At 47.9% G+C, this 25486-nt stretch overlaps 2 protein-coding genes across 7 annotated transcripts; one reads left to right on the top strand and one right to left on the bottom strand.

Moving 5' to 3' along the window:
* The first annotated feature begins 1038 nt into the window (after positions 1-1038).
* Positions 1039-17974, top strand: LOC120706190 (formin-like protein 3). Of its 3 annotated transcripts, XM_039990776.1 has the most exons (21): positions 1042-1330; positions 1722-1779; positions 2245-2377; positions 2472-3172; positions 3264-3485; positions 3559-3985; positions 4203-5286; positions 5541-5664; positions 6729-6800; positions 7531-7629; positions 7733-7774; positions 7845-7925; positions 8027-8077; positions 8149-8230; positions 8459-8553; positions 15318-15389; positions 15487-15603; positions 16198-16266; positions 16340-16406; positions 17195-17483; positions 17654-17974. In XM_039990776.1, exons 3-20 carry the CDS (start codon positions 2305-2307, stop codon positions 17314-17316), a joined length of 3600 nt encoding a protein of 1199 aa, XP_039846710.1. In that variant the 5' UTR covers positions 1042-1330; positions 1722-1779; positions 2245-2304; the 3' UTR covers positions 17317-17483; positions 17654-17974. The 3 variants fall into 3 exon arrangements, with proteins under 3 accessions (XP_039846711.1, XP_039846710.1, XP_039846709.1); XM_039990775.1 differs by lacking the exon at positions 1722-1779; XM_039990777.1 differs by lacking the exons at positions 1722-1779; positions 15318-15389; positions 15487-15603; ... (2 more) ...; positions 17195-17483; positions 17654-17974 and having other exon boundaries at positions 1039-1330; positions 8008-8077; positions 8459-8481.
* An 874-nt stretch (positions 17975-18848) lies between these two features.
* LOC120706189 lies at positions 18849-24044 on the bottom strand. Of its 4 annotated transcripts, none has more exons than XM_039990774.1 (5): positions 23456-24032; positions 23174-23348; positions 19622-19853; positions 19445-19516; positions 18849-19351 (listed from the first exon to the last, which is right to left on the bottom strand). In XM_039990774.1, the coding sequence occupies exons 1-5, from the start codon at positions 23915-23917 to the stop codon at positions 19192-19194; spliced, it is 1101 nt and encodes a 366-aa protein (XP_039846708.1). In that variant the 5' UTR covers positions 23918-24032; the 3' UTR covers positions 18849-19191. The 4 variants fall into 4 exon arrangements, 2 of the variants coding, with proteins under 2 accessions (XP_039846708.1, XP_039846707.1); XM_039990773.1 differs by having other exon boundaries at positions 23168-23348; positions 23456-24030; XR_005688221.1 differs by lacking the exons at positions 23174-23348; positions 23456-24032 and adding an exon at positions 19968-21876 and having other exon boundaries at positions 18862-19351.
* Positions 24045-25486: the final 1442 nt, after the last annotated feature.

The following is a 25486-nucleotide window of genomic DNA, read 5'->3' as shown; positions in this document are numbered from 1 at the left end:
ACTATTGACTATTGTTATGCAAATTTTCTTGTGGGGTTTTATAACGGGACTTCAGATCAGAACACATCACTACCGCTTTCTCTTGAATAAGAATTTTCCCAAGAGCTACAAATATTCACCAGATCACCACCACACCACAGCCATAAAAGTCATGAGGAGTATTACTGTTGTCAAAACCTCCTCTAAACATCAAAATAATATGAGATATAAAACACACATGCCAGGAATAATTTCACGTTAGCATTTGCGTAGAAGTCTTTGTATAGCCGCATAGGTAAGAATTTTCTTAGACAACAGTATATATAGTTCACACTAGTTATCAGTCGCCCAGAGCATCCGTAGTGTTATCGCGGTTTGAAATGGCAAGTTAATAACACATCATAACATGCTTCATCCTATCTTTTATCGCAATGTTCAGAACTGACGTTGAAAGTATCATAGGACCATCTTATTATATAATAAAACATGAGAGCTTTTATGCTTCATCCAACCATTTCTTCCACCCCTCATCAGTCCGTGATAAATTCTTCTACCAAATCAATATTCTATTCACTTATGGTAACTTAGCGTTAAGGAAAGTCTAATCTTTAATTCCTATGGTTTCTATCTCAATATGAGATCAAGCATCGAAATGTGGCTGCTCTCAGCTACCGCAAGTCATCACAATTTGAAACTCCTATTTTCTGTTTTTCATAATAAAAAGAGAAACTCCCATTTTTCCTACTGCTTTGTTATGTCAACTTCGCGAGAGTTTATTTCACTGGGAAAAATGACAGGACACGGCCACATCCCGACATCCGATCTGAGCTCGGCCGCATCGCCGGCGTCCATCAAACTGATAAGCACAGTCCGCTCCGACGTTCGACCCGATGCCGCCACACCCACCGCTCCACCACCCACCCGTCAGTCCGTCACCAGCTGAAAAACCCTCGGCGCCGCCGCACCCGCCGCCACGCGGGCCCGCCCGGACGCGCCCTCCACCGCTTCCACCCCCATCCACGAGCCCAAAAACGAAAACGACACCGACCAAACGCCGAACCCCAGATCCCTTGTCTCGTCCTTGCCCCGATTCAAAGTTTGCTGCGCCGCACAACACAACGCCAAGAGAGAAGCGAAGCGGAGGGAAAAATCACACTCCCCAGCTCAAAAATTCCCCCCTCCGCTACTGCTCCAAACCCTAGGCTTCTCGGGCTCTAGGCGCCGCGCCCCGGGCCCCCTCCCTCTCAGCCCGCTTCCGGTCTGCTGCGGCGCGGCGGCGGCGCTCCTCGCTCGACCCAGCGGAGGGGAGAGATCCGCACGGGCGTGGATTGGTTTCGTGTCATTTTTGCGGGTAAGTAATCCTGAAGCTCGCCTGGATGGACTCGCGTATCCTAAGAGTTGCCTTGGCTCGCGCATCAGTCTCTACCCACTCGTTCACTTAGCCGTGGATTCGTGCGCTGCGCCGTGGTTTGGTTGGCGGGTTCGATTCAGTTCTTATTTAGTGCGCGAGATCGACATTGGTTGACGCCATATGACTTATCGGTACCCATTAAGCTGCTGGTGTAGTTTATTTTCCGACATGTTTTGGGGGTTCAACTGAATCCCCATGCCCGACCAAGTGCGCCACTGCACTGGAACAAGGCATCAATAGAGGGACTTCGCTGGAAGTTCCATTAGTATTTCGTCTAATTTGCTTGGCAGCAACACTGAACACTCATAACTAAGTCTAATTTGCTTGACAGCAACACTGAACACTCATGTGAGAGGGGTGGTTGGTAACAGGTGGACGGATGCCGGAAGGTACAGTTTTAGAATACCTTAGCATACATGTAAACTGGCAGTTCTGGACTCTTTTTCACGTTTGGATTGTGCAGCTCTGGTTCTGGAGTTGGCTGGTACCTAGATGTTTTAAGTTGTCGTCATAATGGAAACCAGCACCATTGACTGACATGGCTACATCCCTGCTTAGAAATGCGTGGTGTCACAGTCCATGGTGATGAGACTTGGACTGTGGTTTTTTCTGAATCAGCAGCCTGAGTGCTGTTTTAAGTAACATAATGGACCTATAGGAGTTAACTAATTGGACCTCTATTGTCAAGATGACTAACCAGACATACTCCACTCCAATGTTTAGATATGATCATCATCTTCTACATCTGATAGTTAAAGTGATTAACCAGACATACTTCATTCCAATTTTTAGAAATGATAATCAGATGCTTACACCTTATAGATGGTTCTTCTGAAATTGATTTACTTTTGCAGTGCTGTGAGCAAACACTTAAATCCTGAGCAGTTGTCACAACATTTCTTCATTCCCATGAAATGTCACTGCTTAGTAGATTCTTCTACAAGAGGCCTCCTGATGGACTACTGGAGTTTATTGACAGGATCTATGGTATGCATAGAGAGTTTTCCTATATTGATCACTTCTTAAATCGGTTTATTATTTATGATTGCTTCAACTGATCATATCTTTTGGCATTGTACAGTTTTTGATTCATGCTTCAGCACTGAAGTTTTGCCTCAGGGAATGTATCCAGTCTATTTAAATGAGATTCTCACGGAGTTGCATGAGGAACATGTAGAATCCTCATTCCTGGCGATTAATTTTAGAGATGGAGATAAGAGAAGCCAGTTTGCTGATATACTGCGTGAATATAACATTCCAGTCATTGATTACCCACGTCATTTTGAAGGCTGCCCTGTGCTTCCTTTATCTCTTATTCAGCATTTCCTTCGTGTCTGTGAGCACTGGTTATCTAGTGGGAACAATAAGAACATTATATTACTCCATTGTGAAAGAGGGACCTGGCCATTGTTGGCTTTTTTGTTATCTTGTCTTCTCATATACAAGAAATTGCACGGTGCTGAGCATAAAACTCTGGACATTATTTACCGTGAGGCACCTAAAGGGTTCCTACAACTCTTTTCTGCACTCAATCCAATGCCATCTCAGCTCCGTTACATGCAGTATGTAGCCAGAAGAAATATCTCTCCGGAGTGGCCTCCAATGGAAAGAGCACTCTCTTTGGATTGCCTGATTCTTCGAGCCATTCCAAGTTTTGATTCTGATAATGGATGCAGGCCATTAGTCCGCATTTTTGGGCGAAATCTTCTTGGCAAGAATGGTAGCATGGCTAACATGATTTTTTCTATGCCAAAGAAGAAATCTCTGCGGCACTATCGGCAGGTAGGTGGTACATGGAATTCAACTTGAACAATTCAATTGCTTTCTGCGACTCTATTTTGGGTTGACATCATTGAGGAACCTTATCATGCAGGAGGATTGTGATGTGATAAAAATTGATATACAGTGTTTAGTCCAGGGAGATATTGTTCTTGAGTGCGTACATCTCGATCTTGATCCAGAGAAGGAAGTTATGATGTTCCGGATAGTGTTCAATACTGCTTTTATACGTTCAAATGTATTGATGCTGAATAGCGATGATGTGGATATACTGTGGGGTTCAAAAGAGTGGTACCCAAGGAATTTTAGAGCAGAGGTAAAAGTTGATGCACATACTTTGAAATCTCCCTGGACTAAAATGGATCACTAACACGATTTTGAGAATGTAGGTACTGTTTTGTGAAATTGGGGGCATGTCTCCCACAAGAGCTCCAACAGCAACACTGAATGGTGATATGAAGGGTGGTTTACCAATTGAAGCCTTTTCAGCTGTTCAAGAACTCTTCAATGGAGTTGACTGGATTGAAAGCAGTGATGATGCTGCCTATTGGTTGCTCAAAGAATTCTCAGCAAACTCGCTGCAAGAGAAATTTCAAAAGCTTATACTCAATGACATGAAAGAACTCTCAAAAATGCAAGCTAAAGTTGGTCTACAGATGCCACTGATGTCTCCACTTGATTCTGATGAAGAAAGATATTCTGTGGCTTCTGATTCTGTTTGTTCAGTTGATCATGAGAAGGTTCAACATGGTGGAAACTCATCTGACTCAGAGAACATTGATCGCGATCTTACTACTGAAGATTCTGAATCCAGTGGTATAACTTCTTACACGAACCAATTTCTGCTTTGGAAACTTTGTGAAAATGTTACAGAGTCTATATGTGGTTCCCTTTAGGAGAAAGTTTGCTTTATGTTGCTGTGCATGGTGCCCCATAGATTTCAGGATCCCATAACCGTCATCCTTTCTGTTGTTTGTCTTTTATTAACTTTTTGTTTAATTAAAACTCTGATTCTAAACTATCACTTTTGCAGCTACTCTCACAATGAACAGCTCATCCCCGCCTCTCCAGTCTCAACCACCTCCGCCTCCTCATGGGGTACCTTCTAGCCTTTTGGATTCATCTGTGCTGGCAACTGGGCCAAGTGGACCCCTAACAAAACCACTGCAGGAGCTACCATGTAACAGGCTACCATTTTCACCACCCGCTCCTCCTCCACCACCACCACCACCACACAGTGGTAGGAAACCTACTTCACCGCCACCGCCGCCGCCACCGCCACCACCACCAAGTGGAAGTAAACATGGTTTCTCATCACCACCGCCTCCACCGCCGCCGCCGCCACCTCGGATTAGCAGTGTAGGTCCTCCACAGCCTCCTCCACCTCCTCCTCCTCCACCACCACCGAGTGGAAGCAAACATATTCTGACACCACCGCCGCCGCCTCCGCCTCCGCCGCCACCTCCTCGAGTTAGCAGTGTGGCTCCTTCACAGCCTCCGCCGCCGCCACTGCCAAATTCTGGGGCAGCAAAACAGCAAAATGTTTGTGCAGCTCGACCACCTCCACCACCGGCTCGTGGAATGGCTAATAAAGGCCCTCCACCGCCCCCTCCTCCCCCTCCCTCTTCCAGCAAAGCATCAACTTCTGCTTCTACTTCAAAAGGATCACCTCCTCCACCTCCACCTCCACCTCTACCTTCTACTTCATCAAGAACTGCTGGCCCGGCTGTTCCATCCCCACCCCCACCCCCACCTCCGCCACTGCCTGGTGCTAATAAAAAAACTCCTCCAGCCCCACCGCCACCTCCTCTGATGACAGGAAAGAAAGCCCCTGCACCCCCGCCCCCACCATCTCAAGCACCAAAACCTCCTGGAACTGTACCTCCTCCTCCACCCCCAAGCTCGAAGATATCAAATGCAGCAGTGCCACCACCTCCATTATTGGGAAGGGGACGTGGCAACACAACTGGATTAACTAAAGGCCGTGGCATTGGATTGACACAGCAAAGTAACCCTCCCAAAAAGGCTTCACTAAAGCCTCTGCATTGGGTGAAAGTTACTAGAGCAATGCAAGGAAGTCTCTGGGCTGATGCCCAGAAACAAGGAAATCAGGCTAGGTAGATGTTATTGATATATTATAGCATGGTTTTCTATTCATAATATGTCTCACAAAATTTTGCAGCTGTTGGTTTACTACTTATGAGTTCGGATTTCTCATACAACTAGTTAATTAAGTATGAAATCTGTTATTTGTGATTATTACTAGCTAGTTCTAGTATCTGCTATTTTTCATCATAAAATCTATCTTTTATTCTGGGCTGGAGTTCCTTCTACTCATTTAGTTGTGTTTCTCTTTTGTACTGTTTGTCAGCGCTCCTGATATCGATTTATCCGAGTTGGAGAGCTTGTTCTCCACTGCAAGTGTAACCAACATAAGTGAAAAGGGGGCGACAAGACGTGGTTCAGCTATTAGCAAGCCAGAAATTGTTCACCTGGTATGAAAAATCCGCGTTCATCTTGTCTTACTGTTTTCTCAAAACACGTAAACATTTCCACTTTTAATAGTTTTTTAAAGTTCTCATGCTTCTGCCAAAATCAATTAGTTCCTCTCACATTTATTTCATAACCGTTTCTTTCCTTATTTGATATATCAGAACTTTGGAACTCAGACCGTTTTATTTTTCTTGATAAAACTACTGCATGCTATGATGACCACATTGCATCAGTGAATCTATTTATATTTTTTTTATGTTTGCACGCAGCTGATTGAAACTAGCCCACACGAGTGTTTTTTAGTTTCATTGGTGTTGTATATATTGTACAAACATGTTACCTTTGTTGCCCTCTTTATCTCTTTATGTGGTTACCCTTTTTCCTTGGCAGCTCACTACTTTGTGTTTCGTCTAGTCACGAAAAATTTTTTTGGACCCCCCCCCCCCCCAAAAACCCACACCCACCTTTCCCTAATGCAGGTTTGGCATTAGTTTCTGTTGTAGTGCATTTATGAAATCTGATATAGCCGTGATATAATAAAAATATTTTGTAGTCAAATTTACGCATACGATTGTCACATGCGGACATGCCCCATCTGAACATTTATAAAGATATCAACAGCTGGAGTTTCAATTGTTTGAATACATGTGATCCAAAATGTCTCTTTCGTTATTAATGGATTGTGCTGGTTATTTAGCCCTTTTTGGTTGTTACTAGAACATAATTTTGGACGCCCTCAAACAAAAAAAGAACATAATTTTGGACATGGCACGGCCCCCCAAACACACAGTGACCATTGGTTTATGCTACCATTATGTTCAAAAACCAAATAAAACTGTCATATTAATTTTGAAGGGGAATATATGCAACTGTGACCATTCATGACATTAATATCTGAATTATGAAGATATTAAGGGTCAAACTTGGTCTCCAAAATGTCACCTTTTGTGTTTTGGATGGAGTATATGTGATGATTCCAATTATCTGCAATTTTCCTTCTATGGTTGTATGTTCAGTAAATATTCCACTGTTCGATAGATAACTGACTAATTGTTTATTATTTCAGGTTGACATGCGACGAGCAAACAATTGCGAGATAATGCTTACTAAAATTAAAATGCCCCTGCCTGATATGATTGTGAGTTTACTTTCTGGTTCAACCTATCTCTATCCATAATAAAAGAAGTGGGCACTCCAGTTCCTTTTTGTGACACATTGAGGACTCTTAGTGACTGCTTTTATTCAGTGTACTCGCCACGTTAACCATATACTTTTTCATAATCAATTGATTTTGTTGTATACATAAAGTCATAGTGACACTGACGCTAACTCCCTACATTATATCATCGTTTCATAGAGCAGGCCATTTTTTTTTTTTGAAACTTGGTGAGCAGACCATTTTTTGATGCATGGTAAATTTGTGGGTACCCAAATATGAATGTTATAAAATGTTTAGGAAGATGTGTATTTTTGGCCTCTGGACTATCACGGAACTCTAATTTTGGCCCTCAAATGTTAAAGCCGGACCTCCATGATAGTTCAAGGGACAAAATGCATTAGGCATACTATTTATAGTACTTATTTCTTGATTTGAAATTCACAATATTATCAGCTTGTTTTGCTAATAATGTTGATTAATCAGCATTTTGAATGTTTGTTGTTTCTCTTTGCTAATACAAGCATATGTGATCATCGTGTGTTAAAGCTACTGCTGAACTGTATTAGATTTTTAGATGCGTGTTTTTGTTGGTTAGGTAATTTATCACACCATAACATTGCTCATTCTTTTGTGTTGGCATTTCCAATAAATCCTTGAACAGTCCGGTACTTATTTTTGTATTCCACATATTTGTGATTCTGTGTGGCAGAGTGCAATATTGACTTTGGATACGTCTGTTCTTGATAATGACCAAGTGGAAAATCTCATTAAATTTTGCCCTACAAAGGAAGAGATTGAGATGTTAAAGGTATTCTTCTCACTTGTGATTTGACTTGCCATCCTAATCATTATTTGCCATCTAATGTTGTTTCTATCTTAAATGGGCTCTATTTTTTCTTGTCTCATTTCAGGGTTATAGTGGCAACAAAGAAATGCTTGGGAAATGCGAACAGGTAAGTTCAGCATTTTGGTTTCACAGTGCCTCCTTTTGTGTACTGATGGAAGCTTTAAACTACACTGTAGTTCTTCCTGGAGCTAATGAAAGTTCCACGTGTGGAAGCCAAGCTAAGAGTTTTTGCTTTTAGAATTACTTTCTCAACACAGGTTTGGTGACCCCTTTCCCCAAGCCAATTTACCTGGAATATGTCTTCTCCATAACTTTGCATTATGTATTTATGTGATTTAGATAACTGACCTTTTGGCAGGTAGATGATCTAAGAACTAACCTAACCACCATAAATGATGCAACAAAGGAGGTATGTGATACCCCATTACAAAGTGAGACATATTATAAACGTGTGCTGGCTCAATGGCTCAACGTATGCAGGTCAAAGAGTCTTTGAAGTTAAGGCAGATAATGCAGACAATTCTCACATTAGGAAATGCATTGAATCAAGGGACAGCACGAGGTACCTTAGGAAGGGTCTTCTATGCTTCACCCCTTGAGACCTGACAGTTCCACTAACCCAAGAGTGAATTTGAACCATTTACCCCTTGGAGGGCTTCAAGATTTGTTTAACTTGCACTAAGGGGTGAAGCATGGAAGCAAAGTTCCAGTCAAATAATTGTAGAGAAGTCATATTCAATCATTTTCTCTGACAAGTTTGAACGCCCTGATCAGTTGATTGATTAAACAGGATCTGCTGTTGGCTTCAGATTAGACAGCCTTCTTAAACTTTCGGATACTCGAGCTAGAAATAATAAGATGACGCTGATGCATTATTTATGCAAGGTATTCACTTGTCACTGAGATCTGTTATAAATGTACTATGTTAAAATGCTATTTATCTTTATTACATATGACACGACCAGCTTTTGTTCGAGATGTCCAAAACAGTAGTATGCCCCTACCCTCGTGTAATAGACCAGCCCGTGTACTGTTGGGCCGGGCCCAACACGCATACTAGTGCTGGGTGCACTAGTGGCAGCCAAGGTTGCCAGGCCCAACATGCTTAAATAGGTGGCTTGAGGAAGCTATTAACTCTGGTTGCAACCTTTTGCAACCAGTCCTGGGGAGGTGGTATTCAAGGATTGCACTGCTTACAGACAAGTTAATCTGGCCCTGATTAACTGCAACTCATTGTTTTTGGTCAGAAATGTGGGTGGTTCCTGTTGGACTGAGGATAAAAGCCCACACCCCTCCCACTATAACGGCTAGGTGGGGCGTTCTAACTTGGTATCAGAGCCGAGGTCCTGGGTTCGATCCCTCCCGGCCACGCATTTCCGCTGCGCGATTTCCCTGGCTGTGTTTGCTGAGACCGAAGCGCTGAGACCGGACAGGTGGCACAGCCCCGCGGCTCGCCCGGCTCGCACGCAGTAGGGGGAATGTTGGACTGAGGATAAAAGACCACACCCCTCCCACTATAACACCTGGGTTTTATGGTCGGGTTGGCTAGGTGGGGCGTTCTAACTGTTCCTAGTAAACTGGTTTGTCCAGGTACTGGCCTTAGTCCTAGTTTTCCAAACACAGGTGCTATACACGTGGGCAACTGGGCAGTTTTAAAGCATGCCTGATCTTCTAAATTTGCTTTACATCATAAAAATTGCTCATTGATGGAGAGAATAATTGCTCTATTCCTCCAACCCTAGAAGGGTGGGTATATATAATAGCTACACATGGGCCTCTAGATGGGCCTCTATAAACATGGGCTCAATATACTCCAACACCCCCCCCCCCCCCCCCGCAGTTTGAACTACCGGCGCAGCGGTGTTCAAGACTGGATAACAAGAAAGCTAACACCCCCCGCAGTCTGAACAACCGACGCAGCGGTGTTCAAGACTGGACAAGATGAGAGTACAAGAAGAGCACAAAAGGGCTAACACCCCCCCCCCCCCCCCCGCAGCCACAACTAGCCACCGGCTACGTTGAGGCTGGATCAAAACTCCGAGAAGGTCGACGAGGGCAGCCCCTTGGTGAAGATGTCAGCAAACTGGGAGGTAGTCGGGACATGGAGTACCCGAATATCGCCGATGGCGACTCTGTCGCGCACGAAGTGTAGGTCGATCTCCACGTGCTTCGTCCGCTGATGCTGGACAGGGTTGGTGGAGAGATACACGGCACTGACGTTGTCGCAGTAGACGAGCGTGCTTTTGGCGAGCGGGCTGTGGAGCTCTGCCAAGAGCTGTCGTAGCCAGGACGCCTCCGCCACGCCATTAGCAACAGCCCGGTACTCCGCCTCGGCACTGGAGCGGGAGACAACCGGCTGCCGCTTGGACGACCAGGAGACTAGGTTGCCGCCCAGGAAGATGGCGTAGCCGGAGGTGGAGCGACGAGTGTCCGGGCAGCCGGCCCAGTCAGCGTCAGTGTAGACTACCAGCTCAGCAGAGGGCGAGCGGTGAAGTACCAGGCCGAGGTCCACAGTGCCACGGACATACCGGAGGAGACGCTTCAGCGCAGCAAGGTGTGACTCCCGGGGATCATGCATATGGAGACAGACCTGCTGAACAACGTAGGTGAGATCTGGCCTGGTGAAGGTTAGGTACTGCAAAGCGCCAGCCAGACTCCGGTAGGCAGTAGGATCATCCACCGGATCACCCAGATCAGCTGACAGCTTCGCCTGAGTGTCGACTGGAGTGGAGCAGGGCTTGCAATCAGTCATCCCAGCCCGCTCCAGAATATCGAGGGCGTACTGCCGCTGGTGAAGGAGAAGACCAGACGGGCGAGGCTCAACAGTGACGCCCAAGAAGTGGTGGAGCTGACCGAGATCCTTCATAGCAAACTCCTGCTGCAGAGAGGAGATGACACTCTGAAGTAACTGCTGACTGGAAGCTGTGAGCACAATGTCGTCGACATATAGCAGCAGATATGCCGTCTCATCCCCTCGGCGGTAGATGAAGAGAGACGTTTCAGACTTGGCCTCGGTGAACCCCAGTGTCATCATGAACGTGGCGAACCGAGAGTACCAAGCCCGAGGAGCCTGCTTCAATCCATAGAGACTTGTTGAGCCGGCAGACCATATCCGGATGACTCGAGTCCACAAATCCCGCAGGCTGAGTGCAGTAAACAGTCTCCGACAAGGTGCCGTGAAGAAACACATTCTTCACGTCCAGCTGGTGCACAGGCCAAGTGCGCTAGAGCGCAAGCGAGAGGACCGTGCGCACCATAGCGGGCTTCACGACCGGGCTGAAGGTCTCGTCATAGTCCACACCAGGCCGTTGAGTGAACCCCCGGAGAACCCAGCGAGCCTTGTAGCGCTCCAGTGTGCCGTCAGTCCGACGCTTATGCGTCCAGATCCACTTGCCAGTCACCACATTGCAACCAGACGGACGCGGCACGAGGTCCCACGTCTGGTTGGCAAGAAGAGCCGCGTACTCCTCTTCCATCGCGCGACGCCAGTGAGGATCCGCCAAGGCGTCACGGACAGAGGAGGGTACCGGAGAGACCCGTGGCTCTCCCTCGGTGGCGGTGAGAGTCGCGGCCTGGGACGCCATCCGCCAAGTCACCATGGGATGGATATGCCGAGGATCCCGATGGATGACTGGCGGGTGGTACACCTCCGGCTCGGCTCGAGAAGGAGCCGGAGGAGGCGGCGGCTCCGGAGCAGGAGGCGGCGCCGGTGTCGACGTCGAACGACGCTGGTACACCTGCACCGGCTCAGCGTACCGCTGCGGTGCCGGGTTCGGCGCCGAGCGACGCCGGTACACCTGCACCGGCTGAGCGTACCGCGCAGGTGCAGGGAAAGGCACCGGGGCCGCGCGTGGCGCAGCGGGAGTTACCGGGTCCTTGTGCGGCACAACCGGAGGTCCGGGGGCCGCGCGTGGCGCGACCGCGGGCACCGGGCCCGCGCTCGGCGCAGCAGGGATCACCGGAAGCGGTGCCGGTGCTCCGTGAAAACCTGCAGGAAAAGGACAGACCGGTAACAGTGGCTGAACCACCGGGTCAGTCGGAAACAGAGACGCCAGCTCGGGATCAGAAGAATGTGTGGAGGAGGTGGAGTAGGGGAAATCCGACTCGTCGAAGACGACGTGTCGGGAGATCAGAACACGGCGAGAGGTGAGGTCAAAGCATCGGTACCCCTTGTGGTCAGGGGAGTCCCCGAGGAACACACGAGTCGAACGGGGCGCCAGCTTGTGAGAAGCGGTGGCGGAGGTGTTAGGGTAACAGGCACACCCGAAGACCCGAAGGTGGTCGTAGCGAGGAGGGGTACCGAAAAGAGCGTGGTGTGGAGTGGGAGCAGGAGAAGCAGTAGACGGAAGGCGGTTGAGCAGGTAGGTGGCGGTGTGGAGGCTCTCATCCCAGAAGCGCGGGGGGAGAGAAGCCTGGATCAGAAGGGTGCGCACGACGTCGTTCGTCGTGCGAATCATCCGCTCAGCCTTGCCGTTCTGAGGGGAGGTATACGGACAAGACATACGCAGCTGAACACTCCGAGACAGGAAGAAAGACCGGGAGGTGGTGTTATCGAACTCCCGCCCGTTGTCACACTGGACGGCCTTAACGGTGAGGCCAAACTGATTGGACACCCAGGCAAAGAAGTGGAGGAGGGTGGGGAAGGTCTCAGACTTGGCGCGCAAAGGGAAAGTCCAAGAGTAATGAGAAAAATCATCAACAATGACCAGATAATATTTGTAGCCAGACATGCTGAGTACATGAGATGTCCATAGGTCACAGTGAATGAGATCAAAAGCATGCGCAGCATGCGAAGAAGAAAAAGAAAACGGAAGTCTAACATGACGACCTAACTGGCACGCATGACAGAGGTGCTCAGCAGGAGCCCTAGTACATGGAACATCGGTACTACGGCGGAGCTGAGCCAAAACGTCGCGGCCGGGGTGACCAAGCCGGCGGTGCCAGGTGGTGGAAGAGGGCGTCACGGCAAAAGCAGAAGACGAATAAGCCGAAGGTGAGGCAGCGGAAGCAGGAAGCCGAAGAGTGTAAAGGGGCCCCGGGCTGTCACATCGGAGGAGCGGACGCCGGGAAGCCGAATCCTTCACAGTAAGACCAGAGGAGTCAAATTCGATAGAACAAGAGTTGTTAGCAGTAAACTGGCGAATAGAAAGAAGGTTGTGAACCATTTGAGGAGCAACAAGAACATTAGGAAGACGAGGAGCAGAATCCACGGCGGTGACAGGAAGGCAAGACCCATCACCAACCATGATAGAAGAAGGACAAGAGGGGTGTGGGGGTCGGACAGAAGATAGGATACCAGCATCGGGAGTGGTGTGGAACGAGGCACCCGAGTCCGCGATCCACTCGGTGCTGGTCGGCGGCGTCAGTCCCATGGTGCTGAAGGACTGCGCCAGAGCGGCCTGATCCCACCCCCCAGGCCAGGTCGGCTGCTGGCTGGGCTGAGCGGGTGGGGTCCAGGACGGCGCGAAGAGTGGAGCAGTGCCAGTGAACATGGCCGCCGGCTGGAGCTGAGAACGAGGCCCCCCTCCAGGACCCAGGAACGGCCACATCGAGATGCGCCCTGACCATGGGTTGCTGAAGGATGGCCAGGGCGTACCTCCAGCGGCAGGGACTGGAGCGGGAGCCGAAGCCGGAGTCGGTGCGCCCCGGCGGCCCCCACCGGTACCGGTGCTCCCAGAAGCAGGGCCACCAGTGCCGCCACGGCCCCCCTCCTCCGGTCTGCCCAGCGGTAGCAGCACCAAGGAGGGAGGTGGCAGGAGCAGCGGAGGAGGCCGGTGGAGTAGTAACAAGCGCGGCCGGGGTGGGCGAGGACGATCCGGGTGCGAGACCCCTGGTGATCTCCTCGAGGGCGAGGTCGTCCCGAACCTGCAAGAAGGTGGGGAAGGGCCTCTGGCGAGCGATCCAGCCCTTCAGGTGGTCGTAGGTGCTGCTCAGTCCCCGTAGGACATTGAGCACCAAGACCCGATCGGACACCGGATCCCCGAGGTCGTGAAGAGCATCGGCCATACTCTTCATCCGCCGGCAGTACTCACCGACGGAGAGGTCCCCCTGCACGAAGGTGCGGAAGGTGGCGTCGAGCTGGAGGGCGCGGTACTCGGCGTTGCCGAGGAACTGCCCCTCGAGCGCCACCCAAGCCTGTCGCGCGGTGCCGCCGTGGGTCCTGACGAGGTCCTGCAGATCTAGGGAGATGGTCCCGAAGATCCAGGACAGGGCGACGCTGTCGAGGCGCAGCCACGTCACGTCCCGCGCCTCGATCGGCGGGTCGACGAGGACGTGGTCGTCGAGGGCGTAGCGGCGGAGGGTGAGGACCTGGTCCCGCCAGCCGCCGTAGGAGGAGGACGGAGACCAGGGCCCTGATGTTCTGGACACCGGCGGCCTGGAGGTGGAGCTGGGCGACCATGGGGTCGGTCGGGTCGTACCGGGCTCCAGATCCAGCAGGCGGGGCACGGCGGGAGGAGGAGCTGCCGGGCTCGGGGTCGACGGGCAACTGGCCGGAGGAGATGCGGAGAAAGCGCTCCGCCTCGGCGACCCGGAGGGCGAGGGCGTCGGCCGTGGCACGCTCGCGCTCCCAGGCGAGGGCAGCTACACGGACCCGCTCCTGGGCCGCCGAAGCCTCGGACTTGGCGGCGAGGAGGGCCGCGGCGAGAGCGGCGTCGGCCTGATGCCCGCGGAGGGCGGCGGCGGAGATCGGCGCGTCCGCTGGCGACATCCCGAGGCCAGGCCACGCGGGATCTGGCGCGGCGTCGGTGGCGGGCAGCTTCCCGGCGGCGACGGCGACGCGGTGGGCGGCCTGCGCGGCTGCAGCTGCGGTAGCAGCAATCCCAGGCGTCTCAGGCAGCAGCAGGGGCGCAGGCTGCAGGTCGGGCGTCCCTGGCGGCGGCGCCTGTGGTCCAGGCGGCCCCGGCGGCCCCTGGATCCGCGGCCCCCACGGTCCCCTCCACCTCCGGGCCGGCGCCAGCCGCAGCGGCCGGATCGGGTGGGGGGGGGGGGGGCTCGCGCTGCCAGGGCGGCGGCGGTGGCTCTGGGCCAGGCGACCAGCGACGCGCGAGCAGGGGAGGTGCCGGGCCAGGCGGCGGCGGCTGGAGCAGAGGGCTGGGCCCAGGCGGCGGCGGCGGCGGCTGCCGCACCACGGGGAAGCAGGGGCCACGCATCCACGGCGCCTGCAGCCGGAGCAGAGGAGGCGGAAGGGAGGGGAGGGAAAGAGGAGAGGGATAGGGAGGAGGAGGCCGGCGGCCGGCCGGCCATGAGCCGGCGGCGGCGGGCACCAGAGGGGCCGGCGCTGGAAACAGAGTAGAGGTGAAAACCTAAACCTAAGCTAGTGATACCATGATGGAGAGAATAATCGCTCTATTCCTCCAACCCTAGAAGGGTGGGTATATATAATAGCTACACATGGGCCTCTATACACATGGGCTCAATATACTCCCAACACTCATAAAAGTGGTATGCCAAAATTCCACTTCATTTAATGCCAATTAATGCATAGTAGTAGTAGCTATTTTTAACCCAGTGTCCTGTTAAGGCTACTTTTTTCTATGTATGCCAAATTCGTTCAGCTGCCTTATGCCTGTTAAGTCTGGCGCCTTTTTTTTTCTTAATTTGCAGCATTACTTAATTTAGCTAACTTCTTCCCATCGATTATATGCTAGCTTCTTGCTGAGAAAATGCCTGAACTTCTTGATTTTGACAAAGACCTAATTCATTTGGAAGCAGCTTCTAAGGTATTTCAGTTAGCTTATCTTTGCACTTCTGGAATGGAAATGAGCTTTCTACATATCAAATATGTTACGGAACAACTGAATTTGTTAATTCCCTCAGATCCAACTGAAGTTGCTTGCGGAAGAAATGCAAGCGATAAACAAAGGTCTTGAGAAGGTGGAACAGGAGTTAGCTGCTTCAGAAAATGATGGTGCAATTTCAATTGGCTTTCGAAAGGTGCGAAAGAGTTAATATCTCTTCTTTTTGGACATGCTGGATGGCCGAAATTAAATCAGTTTACATCTGTCCATCATATTAAGATGCTTTCATGTCAACTCGTTTAAGGCAAAAATGGCAGATTACTTCTCCCCTGATCGTGCATTCACTAGATTTCCTATATTCTGCTTCCTCTTCTTACCATGCCACCTCAAAGGCTCTAAATCTGGTGGACCTCTCCACCACTGGTGATCTGTGAGCATTTGTTTATGTATTCCTCTGATCTGTAGTTCTATATATAGAGCAGTAAAAGTACATTTTAGATGTACATACTGTTAGAGTATATTTGGTAGGTTAGGATATGTAATCCCGGACTGCCATATGTATTGAGGAGGTGCCTTACCCCCCAAGTCTCTGTACTTTATATATACCGCCCAAGGGGCTCAATGCAATACAATCCCACTCATTATACCCAATCTTACACATATTGGAATTTACATGTCCAGTAGGTGAATTATGCGCTTTTCAAGTGTATCATATTGGAATTTACATGTCCAGTAGGTGAATTATAATGATGATCTTTTACAACTGAACTGAGATTGATTGGTTCTACAGGCATTGAAAAGCTTTCTTGACGCAGCAGAAGCTGAGGTTAGGTCCCTCATTTCCTTGTATGCTGAAGTGGTGAGTCCCTGCTATAAGTACTTATCCCATTGTCCTGTTTTTATTATAGATTCTGATAGTTATATACTTGCAGGGAAGAAATGCTGATTCCTTAGCTCAGTATTTTGGTGAGGATCCTGCACGCTGCCCTTTCGAGCAAGGTATATTTTAGCCTTTGTATTATTTCAACATTTTACCAGTTGTTGACTCATCGGTCATTATTCATGCTATCCTATCTGAAGTCTTAACATGTAGTGATGGAAGTCAATGCCAAATTGCCAATGAAATTTTATTTGAAAAGCAGATTGAATCTAAAATTCACCTTTGAGTAATCATGATTACATCATGTCAAAACATATTAATAATCAATAACTAATTGGTGTCCTAGGGTTCGGGCATCCCCTTTAGCAAAATTATAGTATATTTAAAATATATTAGCTTGTCCTAAATGTCGTATATTTAAAATCAGAGGTAGTATGTAGTACACGCAAAGTTAAATAAACCTGCAGAAATTCAATCCCAAATTCATCTTTGATTTGATTCAAAAAGCACAAGTGTTACTGTCAGCACATGATGAAAAGTACCATATTGACTCCTATTTTGATTCTTGACATTTACGATGAACTTGAAACCGATTTATTGCAGTTATACTTAAACTTTGTGTGTAGTAAAAACATGATCTCTTGACACTGCAAAATGATAAATTCACTAGTGGGGATGCCCACACCCCTGGATATGAAATTTGCACCAATTAGTACTCCCTCTGTTCAAAAATGTATGTCGTTTGATTTTGTTCTAAGTCAAACTTCTCTACTTGAAGTGACCTGACTGCCTGAGGCCCTGAAGTTCCACTTGGAACTGAACTTTAATTTGCACTAACCTATTTTCTTTCACCGCCATTCGTAATTCCTATGTTTATCTGACCAGTTATTGTTCATTTCATTTTCAGTGACATCGATTTTGGTTATTTTTGTGAATATGTTCAAAAAATCACGTGATGAAAATGCTCGAAATGCTGAGGCTGAGAAAAAGAAACTGGAAAAGGAAAAGGCAACTGTATCTGCTAAATAAGGCTAGGAATGAGACTGCTGCTATGCCAAAGTTCCATCTTTGTGAAGCTGGACTGTTTTGCGGACCTGCTGCTTAATTTGCAGTACTGCAGGACCTGCATCAAAATATTCAGTATGTGAGAGGTGTGGTGTCAGGAATCTCGCTATCTGGTTGGCATACATTAAATGGTAGGCTCTTAACTACAGTGCTTACATATCTATACTTACGTTTTAACAATGGCTGTTTGCATGATTTCGGGTTTGAATTTTATGCCCAAGAACATTATATCTTGGGAGTTGCCTTATCTTTTATACTGAATTGGGATATTTCACTCATGTCCGTTTTCCTTTTTGTGCAGGTTGCCTCTGCTAATGACAAGATTTTGGAACTCTTTGTGCTCACCTCCTGTAGAGATCTATGGACATCAGATGACTGAACAAACGTACGGACGCCACGGCTGCTGTAATTTTTGTGTAAATATAGCAGTTACTGGGGTATAGCTTCTTACTTGTACATAAATTTAGCCCGAGGCCCCTTGCGGGAATGCAGCAGACAAAACTAGTGTTCTTTTTTTTCGTAGAATAAACACTAGTGTTGTACAATGTTACTGTATTACCAAGGAACAAACAAACCAGAGACATTTTAGTTCAGATCCTTTGCACTTGTGTGCAGTGTTATCGATCGTATCTGACCAATGCGCCGCTAAACATTGCAAGGCATTTTTTACTGTTCGTCTCGCTACAAGCAATCATAGGTCGGGTGTGCTGGTAAGCCGTAGCAAGTTCTACTAGCTCTTTACAACTGTTACTGCAGTCAACCATTGGAGTAACGCGATTGTGCCCTGGAGCTTGTCGAGTAGTCATCCAGAGATAGCGTTCCAGTTCACCGGAATAAAGGGATGCCAGATTCGACAGCGTTTGTGAATGTGCCGTGACGATGTGGAAGCAATCATGATCGCTGGAGTACGGCAGCAGTATCTGTCGTGGGATCAATGCACCTGGGACAGTTTCGTTCGCCAGGATATGATCACCTTGTCTGCTGCTCAGAGCTACCGCAGTGTTACAGAATCTTTGAATGTTGAGAAGCGTCGTGCAGGATGGACGGAGCCGCGGACTAGTCCTTCACAAATGACAAAGTAGCTCAGGCCCTGTTTGGATCCTAACTTTTTTCAAAAGTCCCTATCACATTAAAAGAAATCTTACTATTTTATAGTATTAAATAAAATCTGTTTATAAATGTTTTTTGACAGCTGAGTGTTTTTTCGCGAGACGAATCTAATGAGCCTAATTAATTCATAATTTGCTACAGCGATGCTACAGTAACCATTCGCTAATCATGAATTAAGATACCTCATTAGATTCGTCTCACAGTTTAGCCCCAGGATTCTGCAGTTAGTTTTATAATTAATATTTATTTAATACTTCTAAATACTAAAAAGTCTCTGAGACTTTTTTTAAATCCCTATTCCAAAACACCCCCTCAGTCCCTCCGACATAGGTGCACAAACAATCTGATTGGAGTTGAATAGCAGAGCAGCATAAATTGCTTCCAAGTTTCCAACCCACAGACAGTACGAGCTCATGTACTCTAAATTTAGAAAACTGAGAGCTGCTTACATGATCAGTATTTCCAGGAGTGGAAGTCGAGCACTCGTGTGAACAGCACAATCAGCAATATGTGATTGCAGTGAATGGCAATCTGGGCTGACACACTGACAACTAACGGCTAAAGAGAACCTACAGCGAAAATAAGTTTACATAAATAACAGGACACCTCACTACCTCAGTTGCATCAGCAAATCAAGGCGCTAACTTTGCACAACACAGGATGGCCACATTTACACCATACATCAAGCTGCGAAAAAACACACTGATTACAACATATATGAGAGCTTCATCATGAGCGTGGTGATGCAAGCCGTCCTGCTGCCCTTCTCCTGGTTGTAGGCCCTGGGCTACGAGATGTGTCTGGAGCTCTTGGAGTGGATGCAGCCTTCCTTTTCATTGTCGATCCTGGAGTGCGTGAGGGAGTAGATTTGCTCCTTGGTGCCTTCTGCCTGTCAGGAAAAGAAGTTCTTGTTGAAGGCATTCTGCACTGTGAATTGTGCACGGGAAAGTGAAAAGGATTTGGAAATGATTATTTGTTAAACCTCTTTGGTTTGTCAGGGGCTTGTGCTGCAACACTATTGGAGCTTGAAGGGCTCGCTGCCACTTTCCTCTTCCTGCATTTCAGTGATGAGTATAGCTAGTGGGGGAAAATATTAGCAGTATGAGCAATTGTTGCAGTAAGTGACCAAATTTTTAGCCCTAAATAAGTTTTAAATTACCTGTTCTCAGTGAGAACGGGTGAAGGAAGCTCATCGCCTAGTTCAGCATGGGTTTCACAGCAAGTCTTCCCAGTACAGCCGAATTGGAGGCATCTTTTGCATTGGGAGGGGTTCTGTATCTGTTTATCGCCACTAAGTTTTACCCTTTCAACTGCTGAAACCACTCCAATAGGTCTTCTGCCCTGTTGGCTATCCAAACTTTGGAAGCCTCCATTACCTTCAATCATGCCACCTAAATACAGAACAAGTATTTGTCAAAAAAAGATACATCATGTATGACAAGAAAACTACAGGTGACCATTGCAAATTGCGCAAAAAATCAAAACAAAAAAAAGCCTATGTTCACCATGGATGTGCTGCACCACATAGTTTCTTTGCACAAATTTTCCAATCACGTTCCTTGTGCACAGATTTTGCCCTGTACCAATCTGTCACTGCAATACTTTGGACGCAAACTCTGTTTTGACAGCACGTTGCCTTATGGATAGCACCAAATATCAGCAAATGTGGAGCCACCCTTCTCTATTTCTGGACGTCTCTCTTAAACAATGGCTTAGCATCTGAACAATTTCAGATCAAACACTACAACCTCATCATCCTGCTTTTCCCTTTGGTGATGCTGCTCTTCCACATCATACTCCACATTTGCTCTAGAGGGACCAAATGGTGTGTGTATCAAATAAACCCCGGTTCCTCAGGCCAGACATATCACAAGACCACAATCTGCTGCATGTATGTCATGGTTCTCATTTACCGATTAAACAAGGAGATCATTCCCCTAAACAATGTCTCAAACTTGCAGCCCATTTTCCTCATTTATCGGTTGTTTCTTAGTTTGATTCACATGCTGACACCTATCAATAGTCCTCACAAACTTCACATGCTTTGAAGCCCTCTGCAAAGTTAGAAGCTCTTGATGAGTGGCAAAAATTTCTCTGTGATTGCATTTGCCATCATACCATAAATATAGCTCTTAGTAGCTTGCCCAGCAACAGTATGCAAATTTCCCAACGTTTCAACTTTGCCTCAAATACCAAAAAAGCAGAAAAGAAAGGGAATTCTCATATGAACAGGTTGGCATCAACACCCCCACCCCCCTCCCCGAACCACCACCACCTCTGTAAAAATTGATTAGTGCAGACCTGCCACTTATGAGTGTAGTCGTCTAGTCGACCAACTCACTCCGATGACAAAGTTAATTAACCAAGGTAAACAACCTAAGTAGCAGTTTCTGAAGTGCCACCTCTCCAGGCGAACACCAGAGGGTGAATCATTTGCTACTGTCCACAAAACTGCTGGGACACTGGGCCTAGCACCATTGAATACATAATCACTCTTATGCTTTCAAATTTCCCAGGCTTCTAATATGATGAGAAAGTCGAGCACTTTCTGGAGCTTTCTGGGTACTCCTTTGAGAGCACTGCACCACCAACTTGAGAAACAGCTTGCTGTTTGCTGTGGGGCAATGGTAATCAGAACCCACTTCTGAAGAATCCGTGACCAAACTCGCCCTAGAGAAGACACACAATGTAAGAACATGCTGTATTGTGTCCTCAGCCTGGTCACACGAGGGTCAAGCAGCAGGGTGTGGCAACCCCCTCTTGGCCAGGCGATCCACAGTCCAACATCAATTATTGATGGCAAGCCAGACAAAGAACTTGCATCATGCAATGGAGCCCAGGTGTTGCAAATTCTCTTCCAGCAAAAATGATTGTTCCAAGGAAATAGGCATTGTAGGCTGATTTGCTAGTATAGGTGCCAGACAGTGAGGGCCTCCACTGGTGTTGATCAGGGACCTGCTGCTGCAGGTGCAGCTCTTCCACCAGATCCCAAACTGAAGGTACTCCGTTAGGACTTGGAGAGTGAGGGCTATATTGATGGCATTAACCCATCTTCAAGCAGTTAAGACTTGAGACAAAGTGTGCTGCTTAATTGCTCTTTTGGGGATCAGATTGTTAAAATTTGGAGCCAACACTGATAGTTTTTCCCTGTAACCAACTGTCTCTCCCAACTCCATAACATGGCGGACTCCCCATTTCCGACAATAGGCTCAACTGCGACATTAAACGAGACCTAAGAGTTTTGTGGAACTTGAAAAGGTAAATGTTACGGATGGAGAAGGAAGAGGATGAGTAAACTGTGTTGTTGTATTGAGATATGCCCAAAGGGCTATATGTTAAGGGTATTATAGTCATTGTACTCTAGTCTAGGGTTTGGGGTCTCTCATCTCTATTGTACTCTATATATAGCCCTTTGGGCATACCTCAATATATCAAGCCTCCAATTGTGACAAAAAAAAACTCAAAAAAAAAGATATGCCCAAAGGGCTATATATACAAGAGACCCCCAAACCCTAGACTAGTACAATGACACTTATACCCTTAACAGTAAACAAGCCCAAGGGCGATCAGCATCAGTTTTCTGCAGCCATAACCATCTGCTGCGAAGTGCCCAGCCCAGAGTTCCAAGGTTAAGAATATCAAGGTTCCCATACTGGATTTGCTGAACTCATTCCTAAGAAATAAGGCAGTTGCAGCCATTGGCCTCCTCCTGACCCTTCCAAAGAAACCCCATGCACCGCTTGCCAAAGGCCTTTATCACCCACTTGGGCAAGTCCATAGCAATCATGAGGTAAATAGGAATGATGGTGAACACCACGTACTGTAATGAGTTGACCAGCACGATTCATGAGGGAAGCATTCCACCAAATGAGGATATCAGCAACCACGTCAACTAGGTAGTGTAGTTCCGCTTGCTAGGTTTTCTTACTGTCAGAGGAAGGCCCAGATATGAATAGGCATCTTTCAGTTTAAAGTCCTTGCTATTTGATTTTTGAGAGGTAAATAACTGAAATTTCTAATTTCAGAACTTCATCAGTTCAAGTCACAACTCATTACTCTAGACCTTCAGGGACTTTCAATTCCTCAAGAGAATATCAACCAAAAACAGATTTGATTGCCTCGGCAGGATTTTCCAAACAGATCATAGGCACAACTGAGATGGCACTACCTTAATATCTAGATCCAGTGGTACTAGAAACCAAAACGAAAAGACTGTGGAAATGGAAAAGCTAGGAATTTCCCAATCTCAGTTGTAAATAGTGGAAATTCAAACTTCTTTCAGCAGAATGTGCCCTCTAAGCAGTGATAATAACTTGATAAGTCAAATTCTGAAAGTGCAATGTGACAGATCATCAACTCACTTATGTTGATAGGTGCTGAATTCAAAATCCCAATGTTCACTAATCTCGTTGAGAAAGCAACCATGAAAATACTTCCATACATTGCTATGTTTCAAATACTTGTGATAAGTGATAAGTGATAACATACCAAATAAGCTTACCATATTCCAAAATCCAAAAGTTAAGCTAACTACTCGAGGTCAATTTCCCAACTTTGGGGTGTGCATCAGCAGAATTGCAGAAATATCCGCTATCCTACAAGCACACATGCTATGAGCGTTTCATCCACGACAACTAACATAAACTATCTAGACAAGTACCAAACAATCAAATGAACTAATAGGTTGTGAAGTGCGGTGCCTAACTGGTACCAGGGTCATTCTGCCCGTCGGGGCTGTACAACGACGTCATAAGCTCCCGCGGGTTGCCCCATACCGGTAGCGTGGCGAGGTCATCCACGATGGCCGCTTCGTGCGCGTCGCAGAGCGCGTTGATCTCGTCGCACAGCTGAGATGCCTTCCTGAGCAGCTCCGCCTGCAAATCGGCCTGCACAGCCACCCGTAGAAGAGGAGGGTCACTAATCCGAAGTAGTAAAGGGGGAAGAAGAGGAGACGGCTGAGCAAGGCCAGGCGGACTGCGAGGCGAAGGTTTACCTGCGCGATGAGGTCGTCCAGGACCGAAGCCGAGGCGGCGGTGGCGGTGGCCGCGACGGTGTTAGGAGAGGCGGGAGGAGTTTCGGAAGCCGGTGGTCGTGGGGCGGGGGGCGGGGCGAGGAGCTCGGAGGCGAGGGCCTCCCAGCGGGAGAGGTCGCGGAGGCGCTTGGCGCGGAGGCGGAGGAGCGCGCGGCGGCGGCGGCGCAGGCCGGCGATCTCGGGGTCGGGCCCCGCCGCCGCCTGCGTGGAGGAGGGCGCCGCGTCGGGGTAGAGCCCGCTAGGCACCTTGTAGACGAAGCCCTCGTCGTTGCAGATGTCAAACTCCTGCTCCTGCTCCTGCTCCTGCTCCTCGCCGCCGCAGCCGCCAGCGACGGCGGCGGGCGCGACCATGGCCTGCGACGGCGCGGGCGCGGGAGGGGGCGTGGGAGGAGGAGTGGGCCTCGGCCGTGGAGATCTGCGCATCCGGTGGTGCCCGGGCGCGCGGCGGCCGGCGGGCGTGGGGGGAGTCGGAATTTCGAATTTCGAATTGGGGTTTGGTAGGCTGTAGAGAGGAGGAGCGCGGCTGGGCGAAAATGCGGAGGCCGAGCCCCAAGTCTGGCCGTGTTTGGTTAGGGGGAGAAAATTTTCGGCATGTTTTTCGAGAGGAGAATTTAGTATGCATAAAGTACTAAATTAAGTCTATTTGTAAAAAATTTTCAGGGACGGGTGTAACTTTTCGCGATGAATCTAATGACGGTAATTAATTAATGATTTGCAACATTGATGCTACAGTAATCATCCTCTAATCACGCGGTCAAAGATCTCATTAGATTCGTCTCCCGATTTACACGGGGGTTGTAGAGGTAGTTTTGTAATTAAACTTCGCTTGTTACTCTAAATTTTTGGTCAAAAGTGCTACAGTAAATCCATGCAATGTACTGTAACCAAACACGGGCCAGACGACGACGACGGCGGACGGGCACACGCGCACTAGTACGGCAACAGTTGTAGCTACCTGCCCACTCCAGCAAACTAGGTATGTTGGATCTGCAATGAAAATATTTACTTTTTTTAGAATCACACAGTACAACGAAGACGCCCACAACACGCATGCACACTCACATCCTATGAATATATGTACGCAAACACTACTCCTATGAGCACCTCCGAAGGACTGAGCACCGGCAGATCTGAAAATTCCCGAAGTCACCACTGGCGCCTCGTCGTCGACGGGAACGTCGCTTACCACTTAATGTGTAACACCGGTAAATCTAAGGAAAAAATGCGAACACCAAAATTTGAACCCTAGTGAGTAGCGTCTCACTGGACCGTCCTACCATTGGACTACAAGCCAACCAAAGTTCTAAAATTGGATGAAAAGAAAAAGAACGGGCGTCTAGCTGAACTGCTATGATAGCTTTAGTATCATTTCTCATATCCTAAATTCGACTATCGGTGAATTGAATTTTAGGCTAGGTTTAAAAAAATCTACTGACGCGGCCAGAGTTTGGGAGGTTTTTTTAATTGGAAAGTCGGTTGCCTCCTCCTAATAAAAAAGTAGGAACCATTAGTTTTCAAAAAAAAAAGAAAGAAAGTAGTAGTTTGTTCTAGCATCTTAAAGATTTGTGGGTGTTCAATAACAGTACTGCAATTACCCATATAAGTTTATCAGGCCAACCAAAATTCACTCGTTTGAAGTTATTTCATGAATAGATGTGTGTGTGTATAAGGAAAACTATAAAACCTGGTATACACAGTTTACTTGGTTATCTTGTCGCGAGTGTTCACTCCTAATTGATCCGATTGCAAAACCATTTCCACTTTTGTCAATGTAGAGCCACTGCAAATCACGTAGCTTGATTTGTAGTTATGGTATCCCCAATAAAAAAAAGATTTGTAGTTATGGTAGAATGCTTGCTCGGCCCTCCTCTTAGGTTATGGTAGCCCAGGAAAAGGATGTGGGCTAGTGGGCAGTCAAGGTTGTGGCGAACCCTTCTTTGTTGGGCCTTTTCTCTTCAACGGGCTGTTATTTTAGGCTTTCATGGCCCAATC

This window comes from Panicum virgatum, chromosome 5K (genome assembly GCF_016808335.1).
Source record: "Panicum virgatum strain AP13 chromosome 5K, P.virgatum_v5, whole genome shotgun sequence".
In the NCBI taxonomy this organism is placed as follows: domain Eukaryota; kingdom Viridiplantae; phylum Streptophyta; class Magnoliopsida; order Poales; family Poaceae; genus Panicum; species Panicum virgatum.
Note: the sequence above shows the minus strand (reverse complement) of the source record. Positions and strands in the feature narration are given on the sequence as shown.

Coding starts and splice junctions, on each gene's coding strand:
- LOC120706190 (XM_039990775.1), top strand. CDS start 2,305: ATGTCACTGCTTAGTAGATTCTTCTACAAGAGGCCTCCTGATGGACTA. Junction 3,986..4,202: donor TGAAGATTCTGAATCCAGTG/GTATAACTTCTT, acceptor TCACTTTTGCAG/CTACTCTCACAATGAACAGC. Junction 15,604..16,197: donor TTTCAATTGGCTTTCGAAAG/GTGCGAAAGAGT, acceptor TTGGTTCTACAG/GCATTGAAAAGCTTTCTTGA.
- LOC120706189 (XM_039990773.1), bottom strand. CDS start 23,917: ATGCGCAGATCTCCACGGCCGAGGCCCACTCCTCCTCCCACGCCCCCT. Junction 19,854..23,167: donor GCAGAATGACCCTGGTACCA/GTTAGGCACCGC, acceptor TTCTGTATTTAG/GTGGCATGATTGAAGGTAAT. Junction 19,517..19,621: donor CCCGTTCTCACTGAGAACAG/GTAATTTAAAAC, acceptor ACTGAAATGCAG/GAAGAGGAAAGTGGCAGCGA.